Here is a 27197-nt window from a genome sequence, read left to right as displayed (position 1 = left end):
TATTAATTAAAATGTTAAAATTTTAATGTAAGTTATATGTAGTTCAGTGGATAGAGTCATTGTTTCTTTGGTTTAAAGTTTAGGTTCAATTCTTTCATTTTTTTATTCTTTTATTTTTCAATTTATTTTTTAATTTATACATCAAAATTACATTGTAATCCCTCACTATTTCTTATAATTATATTTTGATCCTCATTTAAATATAAATCAAATGAATTATAAAAAATATGCGTGCGTCGGTGCACTAGTTATATATAATACTTGCATAGTGCATACAAATAATGTCTTGTCATAATTTTACACCTCTTTTTTTTTTTAAGCACTTTGTTCCTTTTTTTCATGAAAAATTAAATTTAGTAAAAATAATCTAAAAATCTTATTAAAAATAAAAAAATTTGAATTTTAGTTTCAATTTTTAAACAAAGTATTTGTTGGAAAAAATCGACTGAACATGCACGTAACACATACACATAGGTAGTTATTATAAAAGTTTTATTAAACTGAATTTACTCAATCTTTTTTAAAAAAAGTAAAATATATTATTAAATTTTTACATAAATTTACTAGCACATTCATTCGAATTTATCAGGTTACACAACTGAAATATCATAAAATTCTAAAAAAAAATTATCAGGCCATAGAAACGGAATTAAAAGGAGTTTGTTTTATATTAAAATTTTTAATTAAAACATATTTTCTAAATATTATAGTTAATTTGGCTATCGACCAAATCAATTAATTTTGTTATCCGGTTCGGATTATTCAGTTTTAATTAAAAAAATCGGTCAATTTCAATTTATGAGAAAAAAAATCCACAACCCAAATATTTCTCCCAAACATTTGTGAGCTCATTGGTCCATATCATCAATCAAATATCTCATATTTGACAATCAAATAGTCCAAAAACTAAATATTTATGAGTCTCACTATCACTTTATTAATCTTTATTTTTTTTCATTTAAATAAAATGATTTATGTTTTTTAAAAGTTTATCTTTAATTTACATAAAGTCATTTATAAATTTTCCATTAATATTTTTGTTTAATATTGAAATTATGTATATATTTTGAAAATTAGGAGAGAAATGAAAATTGAAAATGTTGTCGAAAATAAAAAAACTCGAGAATAATGTGTAACAGTGTGTATCTATAACAATTGTAAAGTGTAGCCTCCATTTTCTCCTAGCAGGTGCAGTTCCTGGATCCTGTGAACCAACCAACACATATATTTTTGCATATCTAACTTCATTATGATTTTGTGGACCGTACTTGTCACAGTTGCATCCGTAGAAGCTCGAGTAGGCTGCCGCTCTAGAGCTGTGTAATTATGATAATAACAATATAATGGTTGAATCATGCACCCCTTTCCAAAGCAAGGGACCTGTTTATGAGGACCGTAAGGATCATTTTATGCCCCTTTTTCGGGCATTTAGCAGCACATGTATCCGTGTTGCCACTTTAAAGCATTATCATCCAAAATTGCCATGGATTTGGTGTGTTTTCAAAAGACATTTTCTTCCCAAGTAGAGTTCTTTTTCTACCGCATATTGGTCAGCATTCTTGAATGCTTCTTCTCGAACTCCAGAAATGGTTCCCCAGCACTCAGACGAGTAAAAAAAACATTGATCATATGCGAGATTTTAACCATTTAAAGATAAAATAATTAAAACCGACCCTTTTGAGGAGAAGCTTTATGTACATCAAAGCAATCAGCAGCTCTTGGAGTACTTCCCATTTCAGGAGCTTCTTCTCCAACTTCATTACACTGATTCCAAGCTTCTATAGCTAATCTCAAACTGTCCTTTTTCATCCCCGAATCGCCTACTACTGATAAATGATCAGCTTCACAAATCACAACTTACAAACATGACACAAGCTAGATAGAAGAAAATCCACAACCAAAACAACAACTAGAATTAAACCTTTACACCATGCCATATTCGAGCACGTTTTCACAAACCGAGCTTCCTATATACACCATATCCTAAAGAAAGACTAGTAAAAACAGAAGGGTTATGAATAATTCCATACATCAATCCTCAGGAATCGTCCTTCTTGTTCCAGTCAAAAACTTCACCTAATAGGCTAATAGTGGATAGTTAAGGTATACAACTTTTTGGTGGTGGTATTTATGTGCCACAACTTTTTGGTTGAATTGAAAATGAATTGTGCATAATTAAGGTAACCTGAACTTATTTTGATGTTCTAGGACCATTTTCCATCCAGATTTTGCAAATTGAAAGAAAAGGACAAAAGCAGTTTTAACTAAAGACAGGAGTGTGAAATTTGGTATTCTTGAAGCTAAACTGAGGCCTAAATAATGTCTGAAAGGAAGGAAAGTGGAATGTATCAAAACTTGGGGTACATGTATTATTTCGTTGAATAGAATCATCATACATTTTTGTCGTTGGTTTTGTGTATTTACTTTCATTCTTAACTAAATTTCTCAATTCACTCATTTTGCTTTTCAGTGTGATGTTTCTTTGAAGTCCTTATCTTTGGTAGGTCACCCACCCAAGAAAAGAAGTGCATTTCATGGAAAGTTTTAGAAGTTAACTGAAAATTTAATGCTTAAATTAAAACTAGGCAATCTTCGAGAATTATTCCTTTTTTCTTTCTTGGCCAGTGACTTCAGATTTGAGGCTACCAATCAATTTCTTGGGGAATTCATGTTCTATGCTTTTTTTTAAAAAAAAAATTGATGTTATGTTGCAATATTTGTCATGTTGGGTAAACCAATTGAAATATTGCGTTTGAGCTGTTTTAATATTTAAAAGATATGAGTTACGATGTACCACCAATGATAATTTTATGTAAAACTACAAACGTTCAGTTCTACGATTTGTATCAAAGTTAATTTCGTTGAGTTCGATTCTCATATATTATAAAAAGTGCAATTATTGAGATATAATTTTGATGAAGTGACAAATACTATTCTATATTTGACAATAGACTTAAAACATAGGAATCATTTGTAAAAACAACTGAGATCTAAAATTACAAATGTTGCTATTAAAAGGTGTGTATTTTTGCTTTATCAAAAAATATATTATGATACGGAAATTAGTTACTCTAACAAGCAACTTTGGTAAGATAGTGTGTGTGTCTANAAATAATTTCAAGGGCCATAATGAAATTAATTAGTGAGCCCAAGTTTACAGCCCAATAATTCGGTAAAGCGAAATAGGGATGGGTTATACGCCCACATATTAGCTCACACCTATATCACTTAAGAATAAACAATGTATTAGAGCGATTAGAATTTTATTAACTTAACAGCCTATTTAATCTTGTATATTAAACATATTTATATTTAAAAATTATGTAATTATGATCACTAGATGAGTCGCATGATAAAATAATGACTTCATTTCACGTAAAAAAAAAAGATTCAATATGTTTATATTATCTCACAATTGGTTCAATTTTTATAATAATTAAGCTAAATTTACATCAATATTTATATATGAAATTTTACATCATAAAATAATACAAAATTTTAATTCACCAAAATTTTATGATATAATTTAATGTAAATATGTGAACATGTGGGAACAGTGGCATTTCCGTAATTAATTGTCTTCCGAGTCCCAAACTGTTAGTCCCCATTCCACTTTTTCTGTTTATTACCGAACATCATCATGCGAAACCAATCCCCCTTAAATAAATCATATAATTCACAACCTTTCCTCTCCACGTGAATCCGACCCAGTCAACCCGGTACTGATTCCCGACCGTTCCGTTCAACCCGCCGAATCCCAGTCGATCGATGACGTCGGGAAGCCGGATGCCGACGTGGAAGGAGAGAGAGAACAACAAGCGCCGGGAGAGGCGCCGGCGTGCGATCGCCGCCAAGATCTTCTCCGGATTGAGGATGTACGGGAATTACAAGCTGCCCAAGCACTGTGACAACAACGAGGTCTTGAAAGCACTCTGCGACGAAGCTGGTTGGATCGTTGAAGAAGATGGTACCACCTACAGAAAGGTACGATTAACTTGCGCACTCTAGATCTTAAGACTCGATTTTTTTTTTTGTAATTTATTCATCTCTTTGAGCTGTACGTAAACTTCTAAAGGTTGCAGTTGAGTTTTCTTGGTTCGCGATGCTAGCTGCTAAAATGCGAGATTCGCATTTGAGACATTTTAGTACGTTGATTGATAGGTGCCTTGCGGGATCGCTGATTCCAGCGCGCATCCGGCCCCTCGCTAATCTTCGCAATTCATCCCATGGCTTCTGCCAAATTTTTTATGGCCATTTATGTGATTTACAGCTGAATGATATCCATTTTCATTTTTGTAAATAATAAAATTCGATGAACAAAATAGATATTATTATTAACTATTGTCAATCTCCTTTTCTAAATTATACATTAATTTCGGAAAACATCTCATTGCATTTCAGTTGCCTAAAAATTCTATTTATTATATTTTTCATGACTTAAAGTATATATTAAATTAATTTATTTTAATTATTTCTGATATTAATTAATATCTTCACAAGTAATTATATTTTCCTACAAACAAACAAATATGCGAACAAAGGCTCTATATCTCTGATTTTCTCTAGACCGGCGCGTTCTTTCAAGTGGGTTTGTTGTATAACTTTAAAAGTTCTGATTTGCCACAGCTTTCATACTTGTGAGGAGTTCAATTCAAGTGCAATTATTGAAACAGGAAGTTGCTCTGTGGCTAGTGCTTGATGATTCTAGTTACATTAGCTCTGTGGCTAGTGCTTGATGATTCTAGTTACATTAAGACACGCAATCTCCTTGTTGTGCAGATATTTTCCACTTAACTGTTACTATCTCTTGCAGGGTTGCAAGCCCATTGGTTCAGCAGTGGTGAGCGCTTGCACGTCAAATCAACCAAGCCCCAGAACCTCTGTTAATCCAAGCCCTGTATTTTCTTCCTTTGCTAGCCCAGTCTCAAACCATTGTAACTACAATGTCAGTAACACTGCCGATCCTAATTCCCTTATCCCATGGCTAAAAAACTTGTCATCTGGCTCTTGTCCTGATCCATCTAAGTTTCCCCATTATCTTTACGTACCTGGTGGTTCGATAAGTGCACCAGTCACCCCTCCATTAAGCTCACCGACTGCACATACTCCTAGAATGAAGGATGATCCAACATCTGGTTCTTTCTGGCCTGGGCTGCACTACCCCTTCCCACCATACTCTACAACACAAAGTCCTGGTACTCAAACTCCACCTGATTCAGGATGGCTTTCTGGTGTCCAAACTCCTCAAGATGGGCATTCGTCTCCAACTTTCAGCCTTGTCTCACCTAATCCTTTCACTTTCAAAGAACCGTTGTCGAATGGGGGGTCTCGTATGTGGACTCCTGGACAAAGTGGAACTTGTTCTCCTATTGTTGCACCAGGGATTGACCAGACAGCTGATGTTCCAATGTGTGATGCAATTTCTGCTGAGTTTGCATTTGGAAGCAATAATACCATGGGAGTGGTGAAAGCATGGGAAGGAGAAAGAATTCACGATGAATGTGTTCCTGATGATCTTGAGCTTACTCTTGGTAATTCCGGTACCAGGTGAGCCGATACAGAAACTGTAATCTTTTAATTTAATTTCAACAGGGGGGAAGAGGGAAAAACATAGTTAAATTCTGAGTAAAATTATGATTGGTGAAATTCAAGTGAAGCGGTGAAATAAATGACAGAAAGATGCTCATGTTCCTTAAGATTATGCTGTCAGCAACCGTTTATGAAACCAGTATAAGCTCACTTGATTTGATCCTTCTAATGGTACTTGGAATGTCGAAGATACGAGCCTTCTAGCTATATTTCTTGTCTTGCTCATTGGTGGATGACAGAAGATACATTCGGATTACATATATTCATGATCGAACAAGAACCATCAGCGCACAAGCTGTCGTTGGCCTTTGTAGAATCTTTTGTAGAATCAAAAGTTAAGTGTATGAATAGCTTATGTAGTTGAGATTCGAACCCTTATCTGTCAGATTTTTCAAACCTGAAAATTTTTACAAATTTTTGATTCGTTGTTCTTTGTGATACTCGTAAATTCTGTTTCTATGCTCAGTGATTGTTGTAATTTAATGTCCCTTAGACGCCAAAGGGGTCATTACATGAGTTGCACAGCTCGTACGTACCTAACGTTGTTCCCTTTTTTTTGTAAAAGGAATTTCTAAATTTTTTGACATGCCCGCAAGTTTTCGTGAGAAACACTAACGTTTCAACTTTTGCTGTTGTTTCGGATTTATCTGAAAGCTCTCGTTAGTTAATTAATTAATATTCGTGTTGCCGCAACATATGGGAGTTTCTTTCAAGTAAATGACTAATTACTACTTAGGCTAGAAAATGCATCTCAATTATGCTTATATATAAAAATTTGAATTTCTTCATGCAACAAGTATATACATTTTTATGATAAGATGGAGAAGCAAAAAAATTGAAATAAGAAAATAAAATTTATTGTGAAAAGGAAAGAAAGAAAGTCCAGAAACCAAATTCGAGTATTTTAAAATTATTATATTGATAATCAACAAAATTAGTGCTTGTATAAAATTATGTACAAAATCTAAGTTTGAAATAGAATCATAAAACATGGAAATGCTGGTGTTGTCATTTATATATTATCGAATGGGTCGTGTCCCTATATTTTTTTTAATACAAACTTTGACTGTAAATTTTGAAATTCAATGATTTGTCTTAGTGAAAAGCCAATATTAAAATATATAGAAAATTATCTGCATAAAAGGCCTATTAGCTCAGTTGGTTAGAGCGTCGTGCTAATAACGCGAAGGTCGCAGGTTCGAGACCTGCATGGGCCAATTTTACGCGAACACAGTTTTGTTTTTGTTTTTTATTTTTTGGATACTTGTTTTTCTCCATCCAAACTCTTTGTATGATCTGTGCTTGGTTTTAATAGGTTATGGCAATCATCACCTTCTCTTCTCTGCTAATCCTGTTGTTAACTTCCTTACCGGACTTATCCGGCGCCGCTGTTTTTGCAAACGATGCTGGTCGGAATCAGATTCTGGGGCCGAAATTATCCACAATGGCGACCGATAAGAATCCGATAAACTACAATCGGGTCGATCCAGTTCGTGACTGCAGCGAAATGAGCACCAGATCCGAATGCGTTCCGAGTTCGAAGTGCCGTTGGTGCCGAAGCGACGCCGTTGATGACACGTGCTTTTCTAAATCCGAAGCTTGGCGGTTGCCATCCCAGGTCTTCTATTGCGATTCTTGATCGACTAAACTATGTTTTGTCTTTTGGGCAGTTTATTGTATTTTGAGGATGAATTGCTCAAGGTTGTGTTGTATCCAACTGCGTTGTATTCTATCAGTTGCAGCATTTTTTTTGTTTTGTTTTTTTTTTCGTTTTTCTTTTTCACTTTTATTTGTAAAGCTGAACTGAAGATTGAGAATTTTTGTTGACAAGGTTGGAAATTTTGAGCCATCAGAGGAATTAATTTCAAAATTGGGGTGTGGATTACTATTCTTTGTGGATTTGTAGATGATTTTTGCCTTTGTAAATCAAAAGTTCTTCGGATTTTAAGGTACAGATAGCAGGTTTTATGTCATAAGTATCGAAATTTGAACATAATTTGTACGAGGACTAATTATAAGTAGATTGATACTTTTAGGCAATAAAGGGATTTAATTTGGGTGAAAGGTATTTGATTTGGAGAAAGACTTCAAATGAAGCCAGTTATGGTGCATTTGAAATTTTACTTAAAAACTGAATAGTCAAGAGTATAAATTGCTAAGATTTCAATTTGAAATTACCAAAATTGGGTTAAAATTAGATTTCAAATAAATGAAGTTAACTATATTTACTTGCACATGATCATTGAACCTTCTGTCCTACCACCCTTCAGCTTGTTACTTTGACAATGAAAAATATGTCATGGATTCCCTTTACTGGTGAAAAAACGGGCTTTGTTTGACAGCAAATCTTAATGATTCTGAATACATTAATCTTTGAGTACTTGTAATGTTGACCTGCTACTACTGCACGTTGCTTCATCCCCAAACCAAACCATTAACAGCGTGTGAGTTACTCATTGAGCTTAGCTCGTCGTCGCTTTATTTTGGAACATTCAAATTTTACAGAAAGCGAGGACTGTCAATCTCATGCCAAATTCCAGCAATTGAAACACTTTTTTGATAAATACAAGACATCTGAGTCAGTCATACAAGCAAAGATATCTATTCATTGATAAGAAAATGAAAAAAATGTGAACAAGGATTGCATTGATGATAAAATAGAATGTCATGCATTTGGTACATTACTGATCTTCTGAGTCTTACGATATGATATACATTGGTGTGTGCTTTATTAGGTTTTTATGGAGTCCTTACTCGTTATCTAAGTGGGTAGTTTTCGTTAGATATTGTTTGTGTAAGACAATAATGGGAGACGAATCCCTATTGGTTGCTAATATATATTGTTGTGTTGCATTTGCCGAATTCATATATTTTACCTTGAGTATTGAGAAAAAGCATTGTTGAGGGAATGATATGTAGTGAATTTCTCTGTCCGTACTATGTTAATGCTACCCGAGAACCATACAAATTCTGTTCTACCTGTTTATCCTAGACTGAAGTTTAAAATTTGTACCTTCTCGATCTCAACATCCCATTCCAATAGAGAATTTTGCATTTCTTGATCACTTCAATATATTGCTGGTCTTGACTCACTTAATTAGTACTCAGCAGCTGCTGGTTTTCTACGAGGCCAAAACTGGTATTTAGTTTGTTTATACTTATCTCTGAGAAGCATGGTTAGTTTCTTCTGCTCACAAAACTTATCCATGTAGATTCCAATTTCATGCCAAAATTCGGAGCCATTGAAGAAAACTTGTACAGAAAATGATTACGGAATTTCAAAATCAGTGATTAGGATTGCGTACTTCCTATTTCTGTCATTCTCAACATTTGGGAACTGTTTCAAAGTATGTCCAACTCTCTAGTCTCTACACAGATGCTTCATAAACTCCCAATGAACCACCTTGCACAAATTGTTTTCCTCCGGTCCGGCATGTCAAGCAATATCGAGCCCTTTTTGGCCCTGGGAACTTGACCTTTTACTTTCCTTCCTGATGAATTGGACTTGATTCGGTCAGCATTTATCAATGAAAAAAGAGTTTCAAGTGCTGAACTACGCTTTATAGTACTGCCACCAAAGTTCATGAAATGAGTATCATGTATTCAGGACATTAGTGACCATAAACATTGAACACCTTAAATTTTGATAATTTTGACTTTTAATCAACTTAGAAACTCAATTGTAGCTAATTCTCTGAGGCAGCATTAAGATTTTGTTGATTTGGAGTCCGGATCCTTACTACAAATTTACTCGAACCATTTGAGAAATTTCAAATTTAAGGACTGAAGTCCTTATTGTTAACTTTAATTTATCTTTGAAATCCAAACACACAATGATTCAAATTATTAGGTGAGGCGACTTGAGTAAAAGATTTTCCCTTTTGCATGTGATTTTTCTGTAGTTAATTTATGATTTGTGGGTTAAAAGGCACAAAGAGAAGTCAATTTGTTAATGGATGGTGGGACGAGAAAGAAGACTTTCAACTTCACGGGCGATCTCTTTTTTTAACAATATTAAAGCAACGTTGAAACTCCCAAGAATCATGGGACACTCTCTGTTTTTATATTTATGGTATTTAATTTGAGATACGTTTTGTATTTTCATTGCTAATAGATCATTTATATTATATTATATACATATATAAAATAAATAATATAAAATTACGGATATTATGTAACATTTATGTGGGGTTATTTTCATGTTTCTTTATTCTTTATTTAATGATAATTAGAATATAATATGCAGATAATTTCATATATAATGCATAATCAACTTTATTTGTTGGTATGTCTTCTCGAAGGCAAAACCCGTGGGAAAACTCAAGATGCCAAGAATATTACGGTAACTAATTTTCAAACAAAACAACAGTACTATGTCATTAACCGAAGATGATACACAAAGTGAAAAAATAAAAAAATAAAATTGTTGGGAAGTTGGATTTTGCATGCGCGTTGAATTCGGTTGCCTTAGTGATGAAAATATACACACTAACACACACTCTATCGAATTTTTGTGCGGAAAATTACAATTTTAATCATTTAATTTGTTTTTTTTTAATTTTAATCATATATGTCGTTAAATGTCAATCTTAATCATGTACTTATCATCGTCGGTGAAAGATACTAAATTTTATTAAAAGAAAAAGGAGGAAAGTGATTGACATTATGATTCTTTTCTTTTGATTAATTGATAAATATGATCAACCGAACCAACAATATGATAAATGCACCATTCTTGTTCACGGGTAAGTCACAGCTTTGATTACATTAATAATATACTTTTTTTATCTAATCCAAAAACCCCAAAAAAAAAAATAAAATAGTTGAAATTTTCCGACAATATAAAATGCGTGGAACATTCATTTAATCAACCAAACAATATCCATTATATATCATGGGAAATCATTTCATTATTAAATCTTGGGTTCACATTCTATTTTTCAGACTCTTGGACTAAACTTTTGTACATCGATCCCAAAAAGGGAAAATTATATTATTTTTTATTTCTCATTAAAAAAAAATAATATAAAACAGAACATGGGTCATCTCCATTAATGGTTAACATGGCCACTTGATAAATTAATTTAATGTTGGGACATCAAATACGAACACCAAAACTGAATATCGAGTCATACCCGATTGACTCATGCGTCGCGACTGAGTCATTGCATTACCTGCCGATTCTCATTTACGTTTAATTAGATGAATCTTTAATTTTTTTTTCAGTATAAATTATTACACGATCATACTATTAAGAATGTGATTTTGGGTGTATAATATTTAAATCATATATAATATATATCCACTTAGATATATAAACAAATTAAATAATACATACAATTAGTATAGATACCTGTATTATATGAATAATATAAATATTGATGATTGCCTGTGATTTAGAAGCAAATACAAATATTTATTTTATTTTAACAAGATCAAGTTTCACGATTTAAGTGCTAATTTATATGAATATGATTAATTAAATAATCTTAGCGAGATAAATAATCAAGAAAATGAATAATTTGTATGGTTTGGCTGCCAAATGCATCGCCTCCTCTTGCGATGGTTGGAGCTAATTAAAGATGGTTTACGTATTTTGCTCACCTACACTTAGACGANGAATGAAAATTGGATAAATCACACTCGACAGTCAGCCATATGGGCAATTTTGGATGTGACTTTCCACATGTCTGACTGTTGGTTCTCTATATGGATGAATGTTGGTATTCCAATTGAGCAACATTTGTCATTTCATATGGTTAGTTTGTGACTGTCCATATGGAACCCAAGGTCCTACATGTAGAGACATCCTCGAGTCTTTCTAGCATATCTCACACTCACATATTGTTTTCATATTTCTTCGTGTCTCTGCCTCCTGCGGCCCTGCTACTCTGCTCCAACTCGTGATACGGTTTAGGTACTTCTTCAGTTCGTCGACATAGTACTTTCATGTCAGGTTACTACTGGTTGTTCCGTTGTATCTTGAGAAACAATCGTCCAACCTGATCATCAAAACACATACCGTATGTGACATATCTGTCTTAAAGACAATATTTTTCGGACATGCTTCGTTTTACTTTACTATTTTAGTTTCACATATTGTATTTTCACACGACATTGTTAATTGGTTTATATTCGACTTTCTATATCTTTTAAAAATTTACTTTACTTTATTTATCTTTCCCGGACTACGCATAACAATAATCACTTAAGAAAATATTGGATAAAAATATTTTAAGGAAATTAAATAGCTAGCTAGAGCTAGGCTTCGATATATTATATGTAAATTAAAGAAGATTGACTTTCAAGAAGGACAAGGAACGCGTCGGTTAGTAGGAAATATTGACGCGTTGAATTTTTATGTGTAGCAAAATCAAGTGTATAGTTATGACATCATACATCATAAAATAATTAAATAAATATTATAGAAATGACAACATTCTTACATAACGACGAATCCGATCGTGCAAGATTCCAACAAACTGATATTGAATTCAAATTTCCGATTTTTGGGACAAAATTATCACTTAGTTTTAAAGTTTTCTTACAATTATAACATAAAGTTGCTCACCCACCAATCACATAATTATACATAATTCACAACTATATATTTTCAGAAGTTATTTTTGCCCCCGTCACGTTGCAGGAATAATTAGCTAACAAACTTGTAAGTGTAAATTACAAAATATATATGTCACAAAAAATACTAATTAACTGTGAAATTCTATATTAGACCCAAACTATAATTGTTAACTTACAATTAATTAATTTAATTTAATTTAACAAAAATGATCACAAAATATGTAATTTAAATTAAACGAGCTCATAAATCCTAGTTAATATATATGGTTAGTACGTGAAAATTAGGCTCATGATGTCTATTCGATTGTCATAAATTTCTCCGAACGCATAATAACCTGCGGCCCTTTCAAGATTCCCAATGGAATATCGAGGTTTTTTTTAATTATTTTTCATGGAAGACACCCCAATTGCATCAGAATTGTTTTTTTTTTTTTCTGGGGGGTTTTTTTCTTGTCTTAGTTGCATAGTTGCTTGTTTTTTTTTGTGATCTTAATGAGCCACCAATTAGGGTACTTGTGTCGTCGACACCAAGAAATTAAGACATCGGAATAGATGCTTTTGTTCGAGCTTTTGTTATTTCTTGGATTATTGGATGATTGGACTTTTATTGCCACTTTTAAACTTTTTTAGTAAATAGTAAGCTTTTTGTTTTCTTAGTTGAGAAGGTATTTTCAAAACTGGATCTCGAATTTGAGATTTCGTTCCAAATGTAATAACATAAATGTGCGTATATGAAGAGCATACTTTATGTTACGAGCATTTGCACAAATGCAATTATTTCGCAAAAATATTAGTTCTTACCAAGTAATATAATTGGTGTTTGGTGATACCTTAAGGGCCTGGGTCATCATTGACCCGGGATATCAATTGGAAAACCCAGAATAGAGGTCAGTCATTTCACTTCCACCCGGACACTTCTCTTCTTCCCGGGCAGTTGTCATAGCCCGAGCTCCTATACATGCACCCGGGTAACCGACCACCCGAGCCACCTCGAGAATTGAACCACACTCGAGTATGATTGATACAGGCCGTCTAATCTGTCAGAACAACTTGGGCTTGGAGTGTCCTAGAAGTCATCAGAAGCTAGGGTATGGGCAATCGACTTGCCATACTTAGTAGGTGGCACTGGAATCAAGGTACCTACCTCATTTTCTACTATAAATAGCAGGTATTAATGTCATTTACAGATTCTGAAATCTTTGAACTCTCAAGCATTATACATATTTTCTCCCAAATATTGCTCGTGTTCATCTTCAACCTGCTGGCTTAAGCATCGGAGTGGCTACGCCGGACACTTCTCCGGCGCCCATTCACGAGTTCCTTTCTTGTTTGCAGGTGCTGTTGAAGCCATTATCTTCAATCAAATTCCCCAAACATTATAAATTGTTGATTTGATCCGTTGGAGCTCCCGACCCGACTCATTCCATTTCAGCGAGATCACATCAGTGTTCATTAAGACATGTTGAGTGTGATTCATGTAAACTTTTGCTGGCACTCATCTAGTTTAACTTTCAGACTGGAACTAATGGAGAAATATTTCAGTAAAGACAAGTTAGAAAACTTAACAATGGATAAATAGATAAATAAATAAATAAATAAAATGCACGAACAATATCGGTCGAAATCTACTTGCGAGACTGTCCAACAGATCTCTATATAAATTACTTTGTATTCGTCCTCATTTTACAAAAATAATACTCAAATTATTATAAAAGTCTATTGTAAGCTCTTATAAAACATTTTAAAAATTCATTTAAAACCAATGTGAGCAAGAATATCACAATCACCATTCTTTCAGAGCACGATGTCCTCTTCACTGCTTACTCCCTCGATCCACAAGCGTCGGGAATGTAGAGTGACTCCTACAGGTTCAAGAGTTGACTATCTTGATGTAGGCCTTTTGTCTTCACAGGTTCAAGAGGTAGCTCTCACCTATGTATCACTTTGACCTGCATAACGCTTATTTCTTGTTGTTTCTGCATGTGACTGGATATGATATCATTCTGTCACACCTCGGGCACAGACTTGCTCCTGCATGACCGCCCAATAGGCCTATATATAAACTACTTCTTGATACATTTGTCAAACATTGTTGAAAATGTAAGTTTAAAATAGATTTATATAACAATTTGAATTAATTATTTTTATAAAATACATAAAAGATACAAAATAGTTTTTATAAAAACTTAATGAACAAGCACTAGATGAGAACACAGGCTCGGGACGTGACAAAATTGGTACCTATCATCATTATTAATTAATTAATCTTTGGGGAGTTGGAAGGTGAGGTAGTCTTCAATGCAATCTTTTCCCACAGTTGATAATAAATAATGAACCAAATACATCACACTTTTCAACGATATCCCCAAAGAAAGTCCCCCTCTCCCTCTAATATATTCCATAATTAAATCCTTCGTCTCCCTCGGATCGTGGATATATAAACTCCCATCTCCTGCTAAAAATTGCTCACCCAGCTGCCGGCCCCTAATCCACAACCAGATTAGATTCAATAATTATTCTACTGATCAATTCAATTCTTGCTTGAAATTATTATTAATCCAGCGTTTTAGAACTGATCAAATGGCGGATCATATTTCATCGGGAGCTAATGGATCAGTATCTGTCACCATAAAAGATGATGACATCCATTTCCAAAATAGTGAAAACTCTTCAGGCTCCGGCTGCGTCACTCTCCCTTTCATTCAAAAGGTAATTCTGAAAATCATCTCTAGCTTTCTCCGCTGTTGATATATTTTGATTTTTCTTTCCTGAAAACCTTGATCATTAAATGCTAGTGAATACAAATAAATTATTTTTTTAAAAAAAGAGATCCTTATCTTTTTTGCGTCAAGTTGTTCAAAGGCAATAAATAGAGTAATTATGAGGGTTAATTAATTTATTGTGTATGTGCAGATAATTGCAGAGACATTGGGGACTTACTTCTTGATATTTGCTGGCTGTGCGGCGGTGGTGGTGAACGCCGATAAGGACAAAGTTGTAACTCTTCCCGGAATCTCCATTGTGTGGGGGCTTGTGGTCATGGTTATGGTATACTCCGTCGGCCACATCTCCGGCGCACATTTCAACCCCGCCGTAACCATTGCCTTTGCCTCATGCAAGAGGTTCCCGTGGAAACAGGTCGCCATTTCCTTCTAATTTTTTTAAGTCAAGTCAAAAGTTCTCTTTGATTCGCAGAATATTATTTGTTTCATATATCGAGTTTAATATATTTTAAATTAATAAAAGAAATTTCCTTCCTAAGCTAAGAGATATATATCCCATAATTTTATTTAATGCATTCACACAAGGAGTAGGTTTGGCATGAGAACTCATCTAAAAAAATATTTAAAATCATATAGACTAAAAATATTTTTATATATGAAATATTTGATAAAATAATATATATATGTTAGAAAAATAAACCAAAAAGAGAAAAAGGAAAAGGAACCAGTAGTAGCTGCAATACAATGTTTATTGATTAATCTTTTTATATAGGTACCAGCGTATATCGCAGCTCAAGTAGTTGGATCAACCCTAGCAAGCGGAACCCTCCGGTTATTATTCAGCGGTCCACACAACCACTTCGCCGGAACGCTTCCCACCGGCACCGACTTGCAGTCTCTCGTGATCGAATTCATTATCACCTTCTACCTCATGTTCGTCATCTCCGGAGTCGCAACGGATAACCGAGCCGTGAGTAACTACACTATTTTTAAAAAAAAAAAATTTTGGAGGACATGTGAATTGTCAAAATTAACTTTCTGACTAAAAAAAATTAAAGGGGCAGTGAAATAAATTTAATAAATATTACTATTATGAATTCTAAATAAAATATATGTCTCATGAAAATTTTAAAAATACTATTATTTGGAAAAAGGCCGAGAAGGGTTGATTGATTCAATCATTGATCATTACATATATATATATATATATATAATGTTTCACTAATATTAAATCATTAGAGATTCAATCGGCGTGTTTGTCTCATGATTCTAGGAAGTTGAGTACGTATTTTCTTAGGACAACGACGTTAATTGACTTTTTAATATTATCTTGTCGTTGAAATATAATGTAAAAAATTGTGTTTGATGATGTTTATTCAAACACAAAATGAATGATGACGGCATATTTGCAGATTGGAGAGCTTGCTGGTTTGGCAGTTGGAGCTACCGTTTTGCTTAATGTTTTGTTTGCTGGGTAAGTATCAAATAACCAACCTATAATTATGCCTTCTTTTGTCCTTTTTATTGTTTTCTTTCTTTTTCTTGAAAAAAATAAATAAAAAAAATTGTCTTTTTAAAGTTTGAAGATAGGCCGTGCACAATGATATATAATAGGTATGCAACAATTGGTTTACCACCATGGCATGATTTTAGCTAGGGCCATGAACTTAATCGTCCTCGTTGAAATAAAGAAAAAATTACAATTTTTGTCATGTGTGCTAGTTTCTGCGTAATTCGATCATCAATATTATCGAAATTGAGTTTCCGTCTTGTATTTTTTTAATTTTCGACAATATAACTCATCAAGATAGCGGATTAAGAATAAATTTTGATAACATCGATGACAAAAATCGTAAACTTCCCTTAAAATAAAACCTTTCGAATTTTTGTTATACACCAACTTTTTTCCCGCTAAAAGATTTTGTATAATTTTTTCGGCCAATAAAATGTCTTAAAATTTTAAATTAGTTATGCAAACGGTTATGATATGTTATTGTTTAATTATTATTCACCATGATATAAATAAATAATAAATAATAAATAAATAAATATACTGTGGTTTTGTGAGCAGGGCGGTATCCGGGGCTTCCATGAATCCAGCAAGGAGTTTGGGCCCAGCAATTGTGTGGAGCCGCTATAATGGACTATGGATCTATCTTTTGGGCCCAACATCTGGGGCCATAGCTGGGGCTTGGGTTTATAATATAATCAGATTCACGGATAAGCCTTTGCGTGAAATCACAAAGAGTGGTTCTTTTCTCAAAAACACATCCCGGAAATGATTAGCTTCATAAATTTCATTTTCATTTTCTACGCCTTCTGTTTCTGGAAATAAAAATTGGAGGACTTCTGTTGGACTGTGTGTATCTCCCCTTTCGATTTCAATATATATACGGTACGGGATGATCGAACGATATGAATATGTAATACGAGTGATTAAAATCGATATAGATAATCATATTTTCATTAACTCTAAATAATAGCATCTTCCATATGTTAAGTATCAGTTTAGACATTCCATTATTTTTGATTAACCAAAATTTCAATGAAATTCAATTTCATCTCAGTTTTGACATATAATTCAATTAATCTTGGTTAACCAAAATTTTGATGAAAATTTCGAAATTTCATGAATTTTTTGTTTTTGAAAACACTAAAATATTTTTGAAAATTCGATCACAGGTCAACTCATTGGTACAGTAGAGAAGACCATGAGGTGAATATGGTCTTCTTTTGTAATACGCCTTGATAAGTTCCAAGGTAGGAGGAGATGCGTTAGGGCACTCTTTATCTCCACTCAAAATAGGCGCCCCATGTGCGGCTTGGAAATTTCCAGGTCGTAGACGAGGTGCTTAAACGCCCCTAAAGGAACCTAAGCACCTCTTGTGCCGCAAGAGAGGCGCCTAAGCGCCTCATTGTGCGCGGATAAAGTGATGAGGCTGCCCTTTTAGTGCCATAGGTGCAGCCTGGGTTGCTGTGATCTAGGCGAGAGGGAAGCTCTCAATCTCCTGACAAGTGGTGCCTATAGCATTGTTTGGCAGAAAAGTGCGAGTTTTCATTGATCAATACATTCCAACCGGTGTCTCTTGACATTATTCATCGGAATTTTGGACAAGAGACACCCAAATGATGAAACATGTCCAAGATTGATAACATTAAATAAATGATCAAAAATAATTCTCAATTAATCAATTATGAAATTTTCTGAATACATATTTTCATTCTATTTTTTTTTTGCACTTCTTCCTTCCAAAAACAAAGAGAGTTCATGTCATTTCTGATTATTCTACTTGTGATTTATTGTGTTATTACAAGTAAATTTGTTATATAATGGGAAAAGATTATCAACCACCGAATCACCAGATCAGACAATTTTTTTCTTAAAGACATAATGTTCAAAACTAGCCTCAACGTTTATTGTTATCTTTTATCTTGAAGTTTCACCGGCAACAATCTTAAGAAGGTTTTTTATACCGAAATTTTGAAGATGACTTCCTCATCTACAACAACGAATAACGCTCCATTGTCGCAAGGAAAAATTCCAAAAAAGTTCACGACACTAGATTCAAGAGATGACAATAGAAGATGTTTTACTTTACCACATTGAGTTTGAAAAGGTTCTTGAAGGAGGATTCTCTCGTCATTCTAGAAGGTGGTGTTGATACTCGCAGGAATACTGCAATAGATGTACGAAATCAAAGTGATTTTCTATGCAACAACTATATTCTGAATGGACTTGACAAGTCTTATACAATGTATATTATCAAGTGAAAATCGCAAAAGAATTGTGAGAAATTTTGAAAAAGAAGTATAAGACGGAATATGTCGGCCTTAAAAAGTTCATCGTTGGACGTTTCATGAAATTCAATATGGTAGACTCTAAATCTATAATGAGTCAAGTGCAATAAATACAACTATTATTATATAAGATTCATACGGAGGGGACGAGTCTAAGCGATTCTTTTTAAGTTGCTACGTTAATTGAAAAACTCCTTCTCTTTTTTTGAAATATTTCAAAAAATACTCTAAAAACACAATCGAAAAGAAATGCGACTCGATGATCTGATTGTTTGACTGTGGATTGAGGGAAACTGTTACAACTACGGAAAACTGAATCACATGGCAAAAGACTGCTGATGCTCAAAGAAAGAGAAATAGAAAGCAGACGTATTTTAAGAAATGTCAATATCTTTTGATTTTTTTTGAACTTTATTTAACTGTAGTGGTTTTTTAGACAAACCTGGTGGACAACCCAAATGAATTGTCAATTGATACGAGTGCTACTTGCTACATATGCTCCGATAAAGAAATATTCTCTACATACACTCCAATTTTGGGAGAAATCTCTTAATGAGAAATTACGCTACATCAGAGATAGTCTAGCTTGGAAATGTTGTTTTGAAGATGACATCAAGGATGAAAGCGACTCTTGTTGATGTGCTTCATGTTCTTAAAATAAAGAAGAACCTCATATCAGGTTCGTTGTTAGTCAAACATAGATTTAGGATTGTTTTTTAGTTTAATGAATTTGTATTGTCTAGTCCTAAAGTATCATATTGAAAGGAAGTCATCAATATTAAAATGGACTATTTTATGGAAAACCATACTTAGGAGTTGGTTGATCTTTTACCAGATACCAATCCATTGAGATGCATATATATCCTGAAAATAAAATACAAAGTCGATGAAATTGTCAAAAAATACAAATCTAGATTGGTGGCTAAAGATATAGACAAATGAAAGGCCTTGATTTTTTCGATACGTGTTCACAGGTCTCAATAATAACTTCAATTTGTGTACTCAATACAATTGCAGCATTGCATAACCTTGATATACATCAAATGAATGTTAAAACAACATTATTGAATGACAAATTGGAAGAAAAAATATGTATGGAATAACCTGAATGTTTTATTGTTCAGGGTCAAGAAATAAAAGTGTGCTGACTTGTTATGTCTCTATTTAGGCTTAATCAAGCACCTAAAAAATAGCATGAAAAATTTGACAAAGTTATCAAATGATTTTAAGATTAATGAGTGTGACAAATGCGTTCACATTTAGGGCACACTAGATTCTTATATGAAAGTATGCCTATCTATTGATCACATGATTACAATGGGGAGTAATCAAGACATGGTAAAAACAACAAAGAAAATGTTGAATTTTTTTTTTGAAAGATATGGGCATTGTTGATGTCATACTAGGGATTAAAATCTCTAGGACTTCAGAAACAATCGTTCATCTCAATCTCATTATGTTGAGATAGTCTTAAAAAAGTTTAATGCATACGACTCTCTCCAATAAAGATTCTTACGAACATGAGTGTTCATTTTGGAAAGAATCATGGAGAACTAGTATCCCAGTTTGAATACTCTAAAATTATTGGAATCTTTATGTACATCACGAATTGTACTTGACTGGACATCGCCTGTGTGATAAATAATTTGAATCGTTCCACGAAAAATCCTAGTGACATTTATTGGAAGGCTTTGACCAGAGTGCTTAAATATTTAAGACACACCTTAGAATATGAGTTTAACTATAATAAATATCTTGTGGTGCTAGAGTGATATAGTGATGCTAATTGAATTTCTGACACCAAAGACTACAAATTTATTAGTGGTTAAGTTTTCAACATCGGTGGTGGTGTAGTTTCTTGGAGGTCATCCAAACAAACTTGCATCACTAGGTCCACAAATGTAATATGAATTTATTGCACTAGATAAAGGTGCAGAAGAACAAGAATGGCTTCACAACTTTCTAGAGGATATTTGTTTTTGGACTAAATCAGTGCCTTTCGATAATGATATATTGTGACAATCATTCGGCAATTGGAAAAGTAATGACACAAAGTAATATGTATTATTGATATATATTGATTTATTATCTATATATATTATATGCCATTCGTCATTCATTCTTTCAAACTAAAATTATATATACATGGAATGTTTAATTTTGTACTTTTAGTCTGCATTCATATGAAAAATTGATGCTGTGAAGATGGAACCAATGTGAACAATGGACTCGAAAGTCTTGAATATGACATTTCCTAAATGGAAGACCATAAAAGCTTCTATATAATGAGTGTAAGAATATTTTCAGAAATTTATTTTCATATTTTCAGAATATTCAGAAACCTCATGACTATTCGCGAGTGGACGCTTTGGTTCATGAACGGATGCATGTGTCAGTTCAGAAAAGAAGTGTTGTTTGGCTAAGAGTCATGTCCGTTTAGAATCGTCTACATGTTATCTATAAATAGAAGTGCATCATCAGATTCAAAGGGTCTTGAATTAACTTGTTTTCTCCATTGTATCCTGAAAGAGATCGAGAAACATCTCTTAAAAGATAGCGTTAACAAAACGTGCCTTGGAGTCAATCAAAATCCTTTATATTAATTTTTCTGAAATTCTTCAACAGTTTTAAGAGATGTCTTCATTCAAGGATTTAACTCTGAATGATTCCGTGGCACAGTCCATTCAAGTAATGAATCAGGATCTAGTTCGTCTCGACCGCTTCAATGGTCATAATTTCATGCGTTGGCAGGAAAAGGTTCTGTTCTTCTTGACAGCAATCAAAATGTCATACATCCTAAGTGATGATCTTGCTCCAATTCCAAACGACGCTCCAGAAGATGATGCAAAACGCAAAGAGGAACTACAAGCACAGAGGCAGAAGCGGAGAGATGATGATTTTTTGTGCCGAGGCCATATACTGAATGCATTATCAGACTCTGTTTACAGCGCGCACAGAACAATTGAAACAGCGAAGGAGTTGTGGTTGGCACTGGAAAACAAATACCGTATCGAAGAGGCAAGTAATCAGAAGTTCCTGATAGGTAACTATTTCGATTTCAAAATGTCTGAAAGTAAACCTGTTCTTGATCAAGTTCATGAGTTACAGTTAATTGTTAGCAATCTTAAGAATGCTGAGATTACTCTGCCTGAGCTTTTTCAAGTTGGAGCAATAATTACAAAATTGCCTCATTCCTGGAATGGCTATAAAAAGAAACTGAAACATGACGAAAGTAAACATACTTTGGAATCCCTCATGCGTCATCTGCGTATTGAGGAGGACTCTCGTAAGCGAGAGAATTTTGATCAGGAGGCAGGAAAAGCTAATTAGGTTCAAGGAGAAACATCTACGAACCATAAAAACTGGAAAAAGAGGAAGAATCCGATGTGCAATGCATTTCCTCCTAAGAAAAAACAGAAAGGCAATTGTTACTATTGTCAGAAACCTGGTCATTTTGCCAAAGATTGCAGGAAGCGCATCAAGGATGAAAACTTCAAAGCAAAACAGATTAATATGACAGCTGGAAATGATGATTCGAATTTCACCGCTATAGTAGAGGAAGCCAACTCAATTGGTTTTGAAGAAGGATGGTGGTTGGACACAGGGGCCACTGTTCATGTAAGTTATGATATGTCAATTTTCAAAACTTACAAAGAATGCACTGATGGAAGAGAGGTGAAAATGGGCAACAATGTTCGTGCCAAAGTTACTGGAATTGGAACAGTACTTCTGAAGTTCACATCAGGCAAACCACTGACATTGAATGAAGTGTATCATGTGCCCGAAATGACAAAGAATCTGATTTCTGGAGATCGTCTTAACAAAGGAGGATTTAAGTTGGTCATTGAGTCTGACAGCCTTGTAATATCCAAGAATAATGTGTTTGTAGGAAAGGGCTACTCTTGTAATGGCATGTTTAAGATGAATATAATAAAAGATAATTCTGCTTATATTGTTGATTCTTTATCTTTGTGGCATGCTAGATTAGGACATGTAAATTATAAATCTGTTAAGAACATGCATAACTTAGGAATAATATCGAAATGCAAAATGGATAATATTCAAAAATGTGATATTTGTGTTCAAGGAAAAATCACTTGCAAACCACATAAATCTGTTTCATTAAGAACAACAGAATTACTAGGACTTATACATTCTGATGTGTCTGATTTACATAGTAAAGTATCTCGTGGTGGAAATAAGTATTTCGTCACCTTTATAGATGATTATTCGAAATATGCTTATATTTATTTACTTAAGAGCAAAGATGAAGTTCTGAGCAAATTTCTAATATATAAAGCAGAAGTTGAGAATCAATTGAATCGTAAAATTAAAGTCCTACGTTCCGATAGAGGAGGTGAATATCAAGTTACCGAGCTTGCAAAATTTTGTGAAAGAAATGGTATAATTCACGAGTTCACACCACCATATTCGCCCGAATCGAATGGTGTTGCTGAAAGAAAAAATAGGACTTTAATTGAAATGGTAAATTGCATGTTGATCAGTTCCGGATTACCTGATTATTGGTGGGGTGAGGCACTTCTAAGTGCCTGCTATATTTTAAACAGAATTCCTATGAAAAGAATTAGCAAGACTCCATATGAATCATGGTTCAATCGAAAACCAAATCTCAGTCGTCTCAAGGTATGGGGATGTCTTGCATATGTTAGAAAACCAAGCCCTGATATCACTAAGTTAGGAAATAAAACCTATAAATGTGTCTTTATTGGATTCTCTAGAAATAGTACTGCATATAGATTTCTGAAACTAGAATCAAATTACATATTTGATATCAAATGACATATTTGATTCCGTTGATGCTGAATTTTTTGAACATTTATACAAGTCTTCATCTTTACCTCTAATTGAAAATAACCCTACTCATAACTCATCCAAGAGAGCTCATGAAGAATCCTTGGATAGTACTGCTGTTAGAAAAAATAAAAGGCAAAGGAAAGAAAAATCATTTGGTTCTGATTTTATAACATACTTAGTGGAAGGTGATGTAAATAACATTACACACCAAACTAAGTTTTCTCAGAATGATGATAGTGAGCCTGTAACTTTTTCAGAAGCTATGACTTCAAGAGATGTTGTTTTTTGAAAAGAAGCAGTTAATGATGAAATGAGGTCCATTATGATAAATCAAACATGGAAATTGGTTGATCTACCTCGTGGTTCCAAACCAATTGGATGCAAATGGATTTTCAAACGAAAACTTAACACAGACGGATCTATAAATAAATACAAAGCTAGATTAGTAGCTAAAGGTTTCAAACAACGCCATGATATAGATTACTTTGACACATATGCTTCCGTGGCAAGGATATCATCTATCCGTGTGTTATTATCTCTTGCTTCAATTCACAAATTAGTTGTTCATCAAATGGACGTAAAAACGGCTTTCCTAAATGGTGATTTAGAAGAAGAGATATATATGGAGCAACCGGACGGTTTTGTTTTACTAGGGCAAGGAAAGAAAGTCTGTAAATTAGTAAAGTCGTTGTATGGACTAAAACAAGCACCCATGCAGTGGCATGAAAAGTTCAATGGAGTAATGTTATCTAATGGTTTCAAGGTTAATGAAGCAGATAAATGTATTTATTCAAAATATACGAATAACATGTGCATTTTGGTTTGCTTATACGTTGATGATATGCTCATATTTGGTTCTAATATGGAATGTGTAAATGAAACGAAACAATTTCTAGAATCTAATTTTGATATGAAGGATATGGGAGAAGCTAATGTGATTTTAGGAATCAAGCTAATGAGAAAAGATGGAAATGTATTATTGTCTCAATCTCACTATATCAAAGAAATCCTTAAAAGATATGGTCATTTAGAACATAATGCAGTTTCTACCTGATGCAAACACGGGTGATCGAGCGCCAAGGAAAGCATGGGATCCTTTGGAGTTGCCGGAGGGACCGATCACGAGAGGACGACTGAAGAAGTTTAAGGAGGCACTGCAGGGAATCATGAGCAATCAAGGAGGGCTTACGTGCAAGGAGCAAAGTGCCGAATGGTTCGTGATGCATGGGAGTGAGTTCGGGAACCAAAAGAACGTTGTTCAAGCAGTCTAGAGCCTACACGGACCCGAGCACGGACCTGTACACGGGGTCCGTGTCCATTACAACCGAGAATGAAGAAATCCCTTGTGTACACGGACCCGAGCACGGACCTGTACAAGGGGTCCGTGTACCTCACCGTGCCTACACGGACCTAGCCCCGGACGTCTACACGGGGTCCGTGTACTTTGCGGTTTTGCGATATTTTATTCCTTCTTTAGAGTTTTATTTTTTTGGGAGACTAGATACTGTTATCTTTTGATATTAAAACCTGATATGGACGAAAATCAACAGAATTATTGACATTATTATTATTGAGTTTATCAAACTTTGAGTTTTTTTCTCAAACTTTTTCAAAGCTTTGCTTTGTAACCAAAATCAAACTTTCAAAGTTTTAACTTTGTGGTGTTTGTCGATCGTTCTTGTGCGGATTGTCAAGGGATTGTTCTTTGAAGGTTCGTTATAATTTCGGTTGTTTATTTTCCGTGATTATTTGTTGCTAAACTTTTCATGGTTTAGTGGTAAAAATCACACCCACACTTGATTCATAAGATCGGGACAACACATCGATCCTTGCTCGTTATTGAATAGAGGGTGCGATTCGATTTTAATCGTGTTTGCTATTTATTCGTACGAGGATTCGTATCATTTGGTATCAGAGCTTTTGGTTAATTGAATTCAAGTAAGTTTATCCTTCGTTCTATTATCAGATTTAATTATCCTTTAGTTCCGCTTTCAGATCTGTTTTGTTCTATCATTCTTTGTCGTTCGTGTATCGGTGTGTCTTATTTATTTTTCTTTGAATTTTCGAAATTCTTAAAGTAAAAAAAAAAAAAAAGAGTACCAAAAATCCGAAAATTCACCATTATTTCTTCTTGATATTTTGTCTATTCCTTTTTGTGAGTCATATAAAAGTGTCTCACACAGTAAAAAATATATATATATATATTTACCTTCAAATTGCTTGTCTACGCAGTCTAAGTGAGTCGATCACATTTGTTCACAAGTTGAACTTGATTGTTTGATATACAAACACAAAGCTTGAGCACACTTCCGAGAATACTATCAAATTTGAGTGAAAATACATGAGTGCGAGTGAATTTTCTTTGGAGTGAACAGTGAGTATTTGTTGTGAGCAAGAAAATACGAGGGGAGAGACGAGTGATTTTCTTTGGAGTGACCGTGAGAATTTTGGGTGAGGCATATTTTGTTTATACTAACGTTTTCTTGCAGGTACAAATCTGAAATTAAATGGAGAAGGAGGTAGGAGATAGTTCGAACCCGGGGTTGTCTAAGGTTCAAATGGAGGCGTTGTTTGGGCATTTTAGTAGGATGATGAGGGTTGAGTTGGAGCCATTGCACGAGAGGATGAATATGCTTGAAGTTAGTACCAGTGGAGCTAAATCTAAGCCTAAGGATTTGGGTAGAGGAGAAGAAGATGAAGAGTACGATTTGGGAGGAGAAGAGGAGAGCCAAAGTGAGAATTGGGGTAGGAATGGAAGAGGTAGAGGATTTGGTAGAGGAAGGAGAGAAGCAACACGGGGTAGATACAATGACGGGAATATGGAGGATGGTAATATGGGTAGTATTAAGATGAAGATTCCTTCGTTCCATGGGAAATCTGACCCGGAGGCATACTTAGAATGGGAAAAGAGGGTATAGTTTGTGTTTGAATGTCACCACTACTCCGAACAAAAGAAGGTTAGGTTGGCGGTGATCGAATTTCTAGACTATGCTCTCATTTGGTGGGATCAATTAGTGACCACTAGGAGGAGGTATAATGAGAGACCCATTGAAACTTGGGATGAGATGAAGAGGGTCATGAGAAAGAGGTTTGTGCCCAACCACTACTATAGGGAGATGTTTAAGAGGCTAAAGACTTTGAGGCAAGGGGTGAAGAGTGTTGAGGACTACTATATAGAGATGGAAGTAGTCATGATTAGGGCCAATATTGAGGAAGATAATGAGGCGACCATGGCACGTTTTCTTTGTGGTTTGAACAGGGAAATCCAAGATCAAGTTGAGCTTCGGCACTACTTGGATCTAGACGAGATGGTGCAAATGGCCATAAAAGTGGAGCAACAACTCAAAAGGCGTGGAGTTGGCCGCACCAATCCAACTGGGGGTTCATCATCTTCATGGCGATCAAATGTGGTGAAACGTGAGGAGAACAAGGTGGTGACCAAGCCCAAATTTGAGACCAAACAAGAGGCGCCTAAACAAGGAGTGCAAGGTAAATCTGAAACTCCTTCTAATCGATCTAGAGATGTTAAATGTTTTAGGTGTCAAGGGTTAGGTCATATTTCTAGTGAATGTCCTAATAAAAGGGTAATGATTTTAAATGACTATGGTGAATATGAGTCTCAAAGTGAGGGTGATGATGATGAGATGCCTGCATTAGAGGATCCTGACGAGGGTTATGAGGCAGTTGTAG

At 34.4% G+C, this 27197-nt stretch overlaps 3 protein-coding genes and 1 non-coding gene across 4 annotated transcripts; all 4 read left to right on the top strand.

Annotated features, from left to right (window-relative positions):
• Positions 1-3640: 3640 nt before the first annotated feature.
• LOC140979346 (BES1/BZR1 homolog protein 4-like) lies at positions 3641-6054 on the top strand. The gene is made up of 2 exons (XM_073444702.1): positions 3641-3984; positions 4814-6054. The coding sequence occupies exons 1-2, from the start codon at positions 3769-3771 to the stop codon at positions 5549-5551; spliced, it is 954 nt and encodes a 317-aa protein (XP_073300803.1). The 5' UTR covers positions 3641-3768; the 3' UTR covers positions 5552-6054.
• Positions 6055-6732: 678 nt separating this feature from the next.
• Positions 6733-6806, top strand: TRNAI-AAU (transfer RNA isoleucine (anticodon AAU)). The gene has a single exon. It is a non-coding gene; the product is annotated as a tRNA-Ile (tRNA).
• A 7709-nt stretch (positions 6807-14515) lies between these two features.
• LOC140979336 (aquaporin NIP1-1-like) lies at positions 14516-17394 on the top strand. Its single transcript, XM_073444691.1, has 5 exons — positions 14516-14880; positions 15085-15309; positions 15667-15864; positions 16307-16368; positions 16966-17394. Exons 1-5 carry the CDS (start codon positions 14752-14754, stop codon positions 17174-17176), a joined length of 825 nt encoding a protein of 274 aa, XP_073300792.1. The 5' UTR covers positions 14516-14751; the 3' UTR covers positions 17177-17394.
• Positions 17395-21326: 3932 nt separating this feature from the next.
• On the top strand, positions 21327-22022 carry LOC140972960 (uncharacterized). The gene has a single exon (XM_073435486.1). The coding sequence runs from the start codon at positions 21327-21329 to the stop codon at positions 22020-22022; it is 696 nt and encodes a 231-aa protein (XP_073291587.1).
• Positions 22023-27197: the final 5175 nt, after the last annotated feature.

The sequence above is a fragment of the Primulina huaijiensis genome, chromosome 1 (genome assembly GCF_012295235.1).
Source record: "Primulina huaijiensis isolate GDHJ02 chromosome 1, ASM1229523v2, whole genome shotgun sequence".
In the NCBI taxonomy this organism is placed as follows: Eukaryota; Viridiplantae; Streptophyta; class Magnoliopsida; order Lamiales; family Gesneriaceae; genus Primulina; species Primulina huaijiensis.
This window is presented reverse-complemented; position numbering and strand designations above follow the sequence as displayed.

What these genes read in the sequence shown, in the direction of transcription:
- LOC140979346 (XM_073444702.1), top strand. Translation starts at nt 3,769, where the DNA reads ATGACGTCGGGAAGCCGGATGCCGACGTGGAAGGAGAGAGAGAACAAC. An exon ending in ATGGTACCACCTACAGAAAG is followed by an intron (nt 3,985 to 4,813) that starts GTACGATTAACT and finishes TATCTCTTGCAG; the next exon opens with GGTTGCAAGCCCATTGGTTC.
- LOC140979336 (XM_073444691.1), top strand. Translation starts at nt 14,752, where the DNA reads ATGGCGGATCATATTTCATCGGGAGCTAATGGATCAGTATCTGTCACC. An exon ending in AGAGGTTCCCGTGGAAACAG is followed by an intron (nt 15,310 to 15,666) that starts GTCGCCATTTCC and finishes CTTTTTATATAG; the next exon opens with GTACCAGCGTATATCGCAGC. An exon ending in TCGCAACGGATAACCGAGCC is followed by an intron (nt 15,865 to 16,306) that starts GTGAGTAACTAC and finishes GCATATTTGCAG; the next exon opens with ATTGGAGAGCTTGCTGGTTT.
- LOC140972960 (XM_073435486.1), top strand. Translation starts at nt 21,327, where the DNA reads ATGTCTTCATTCAAGGATTTAACTCTGAATGATTCCGTGGCACAGTCC.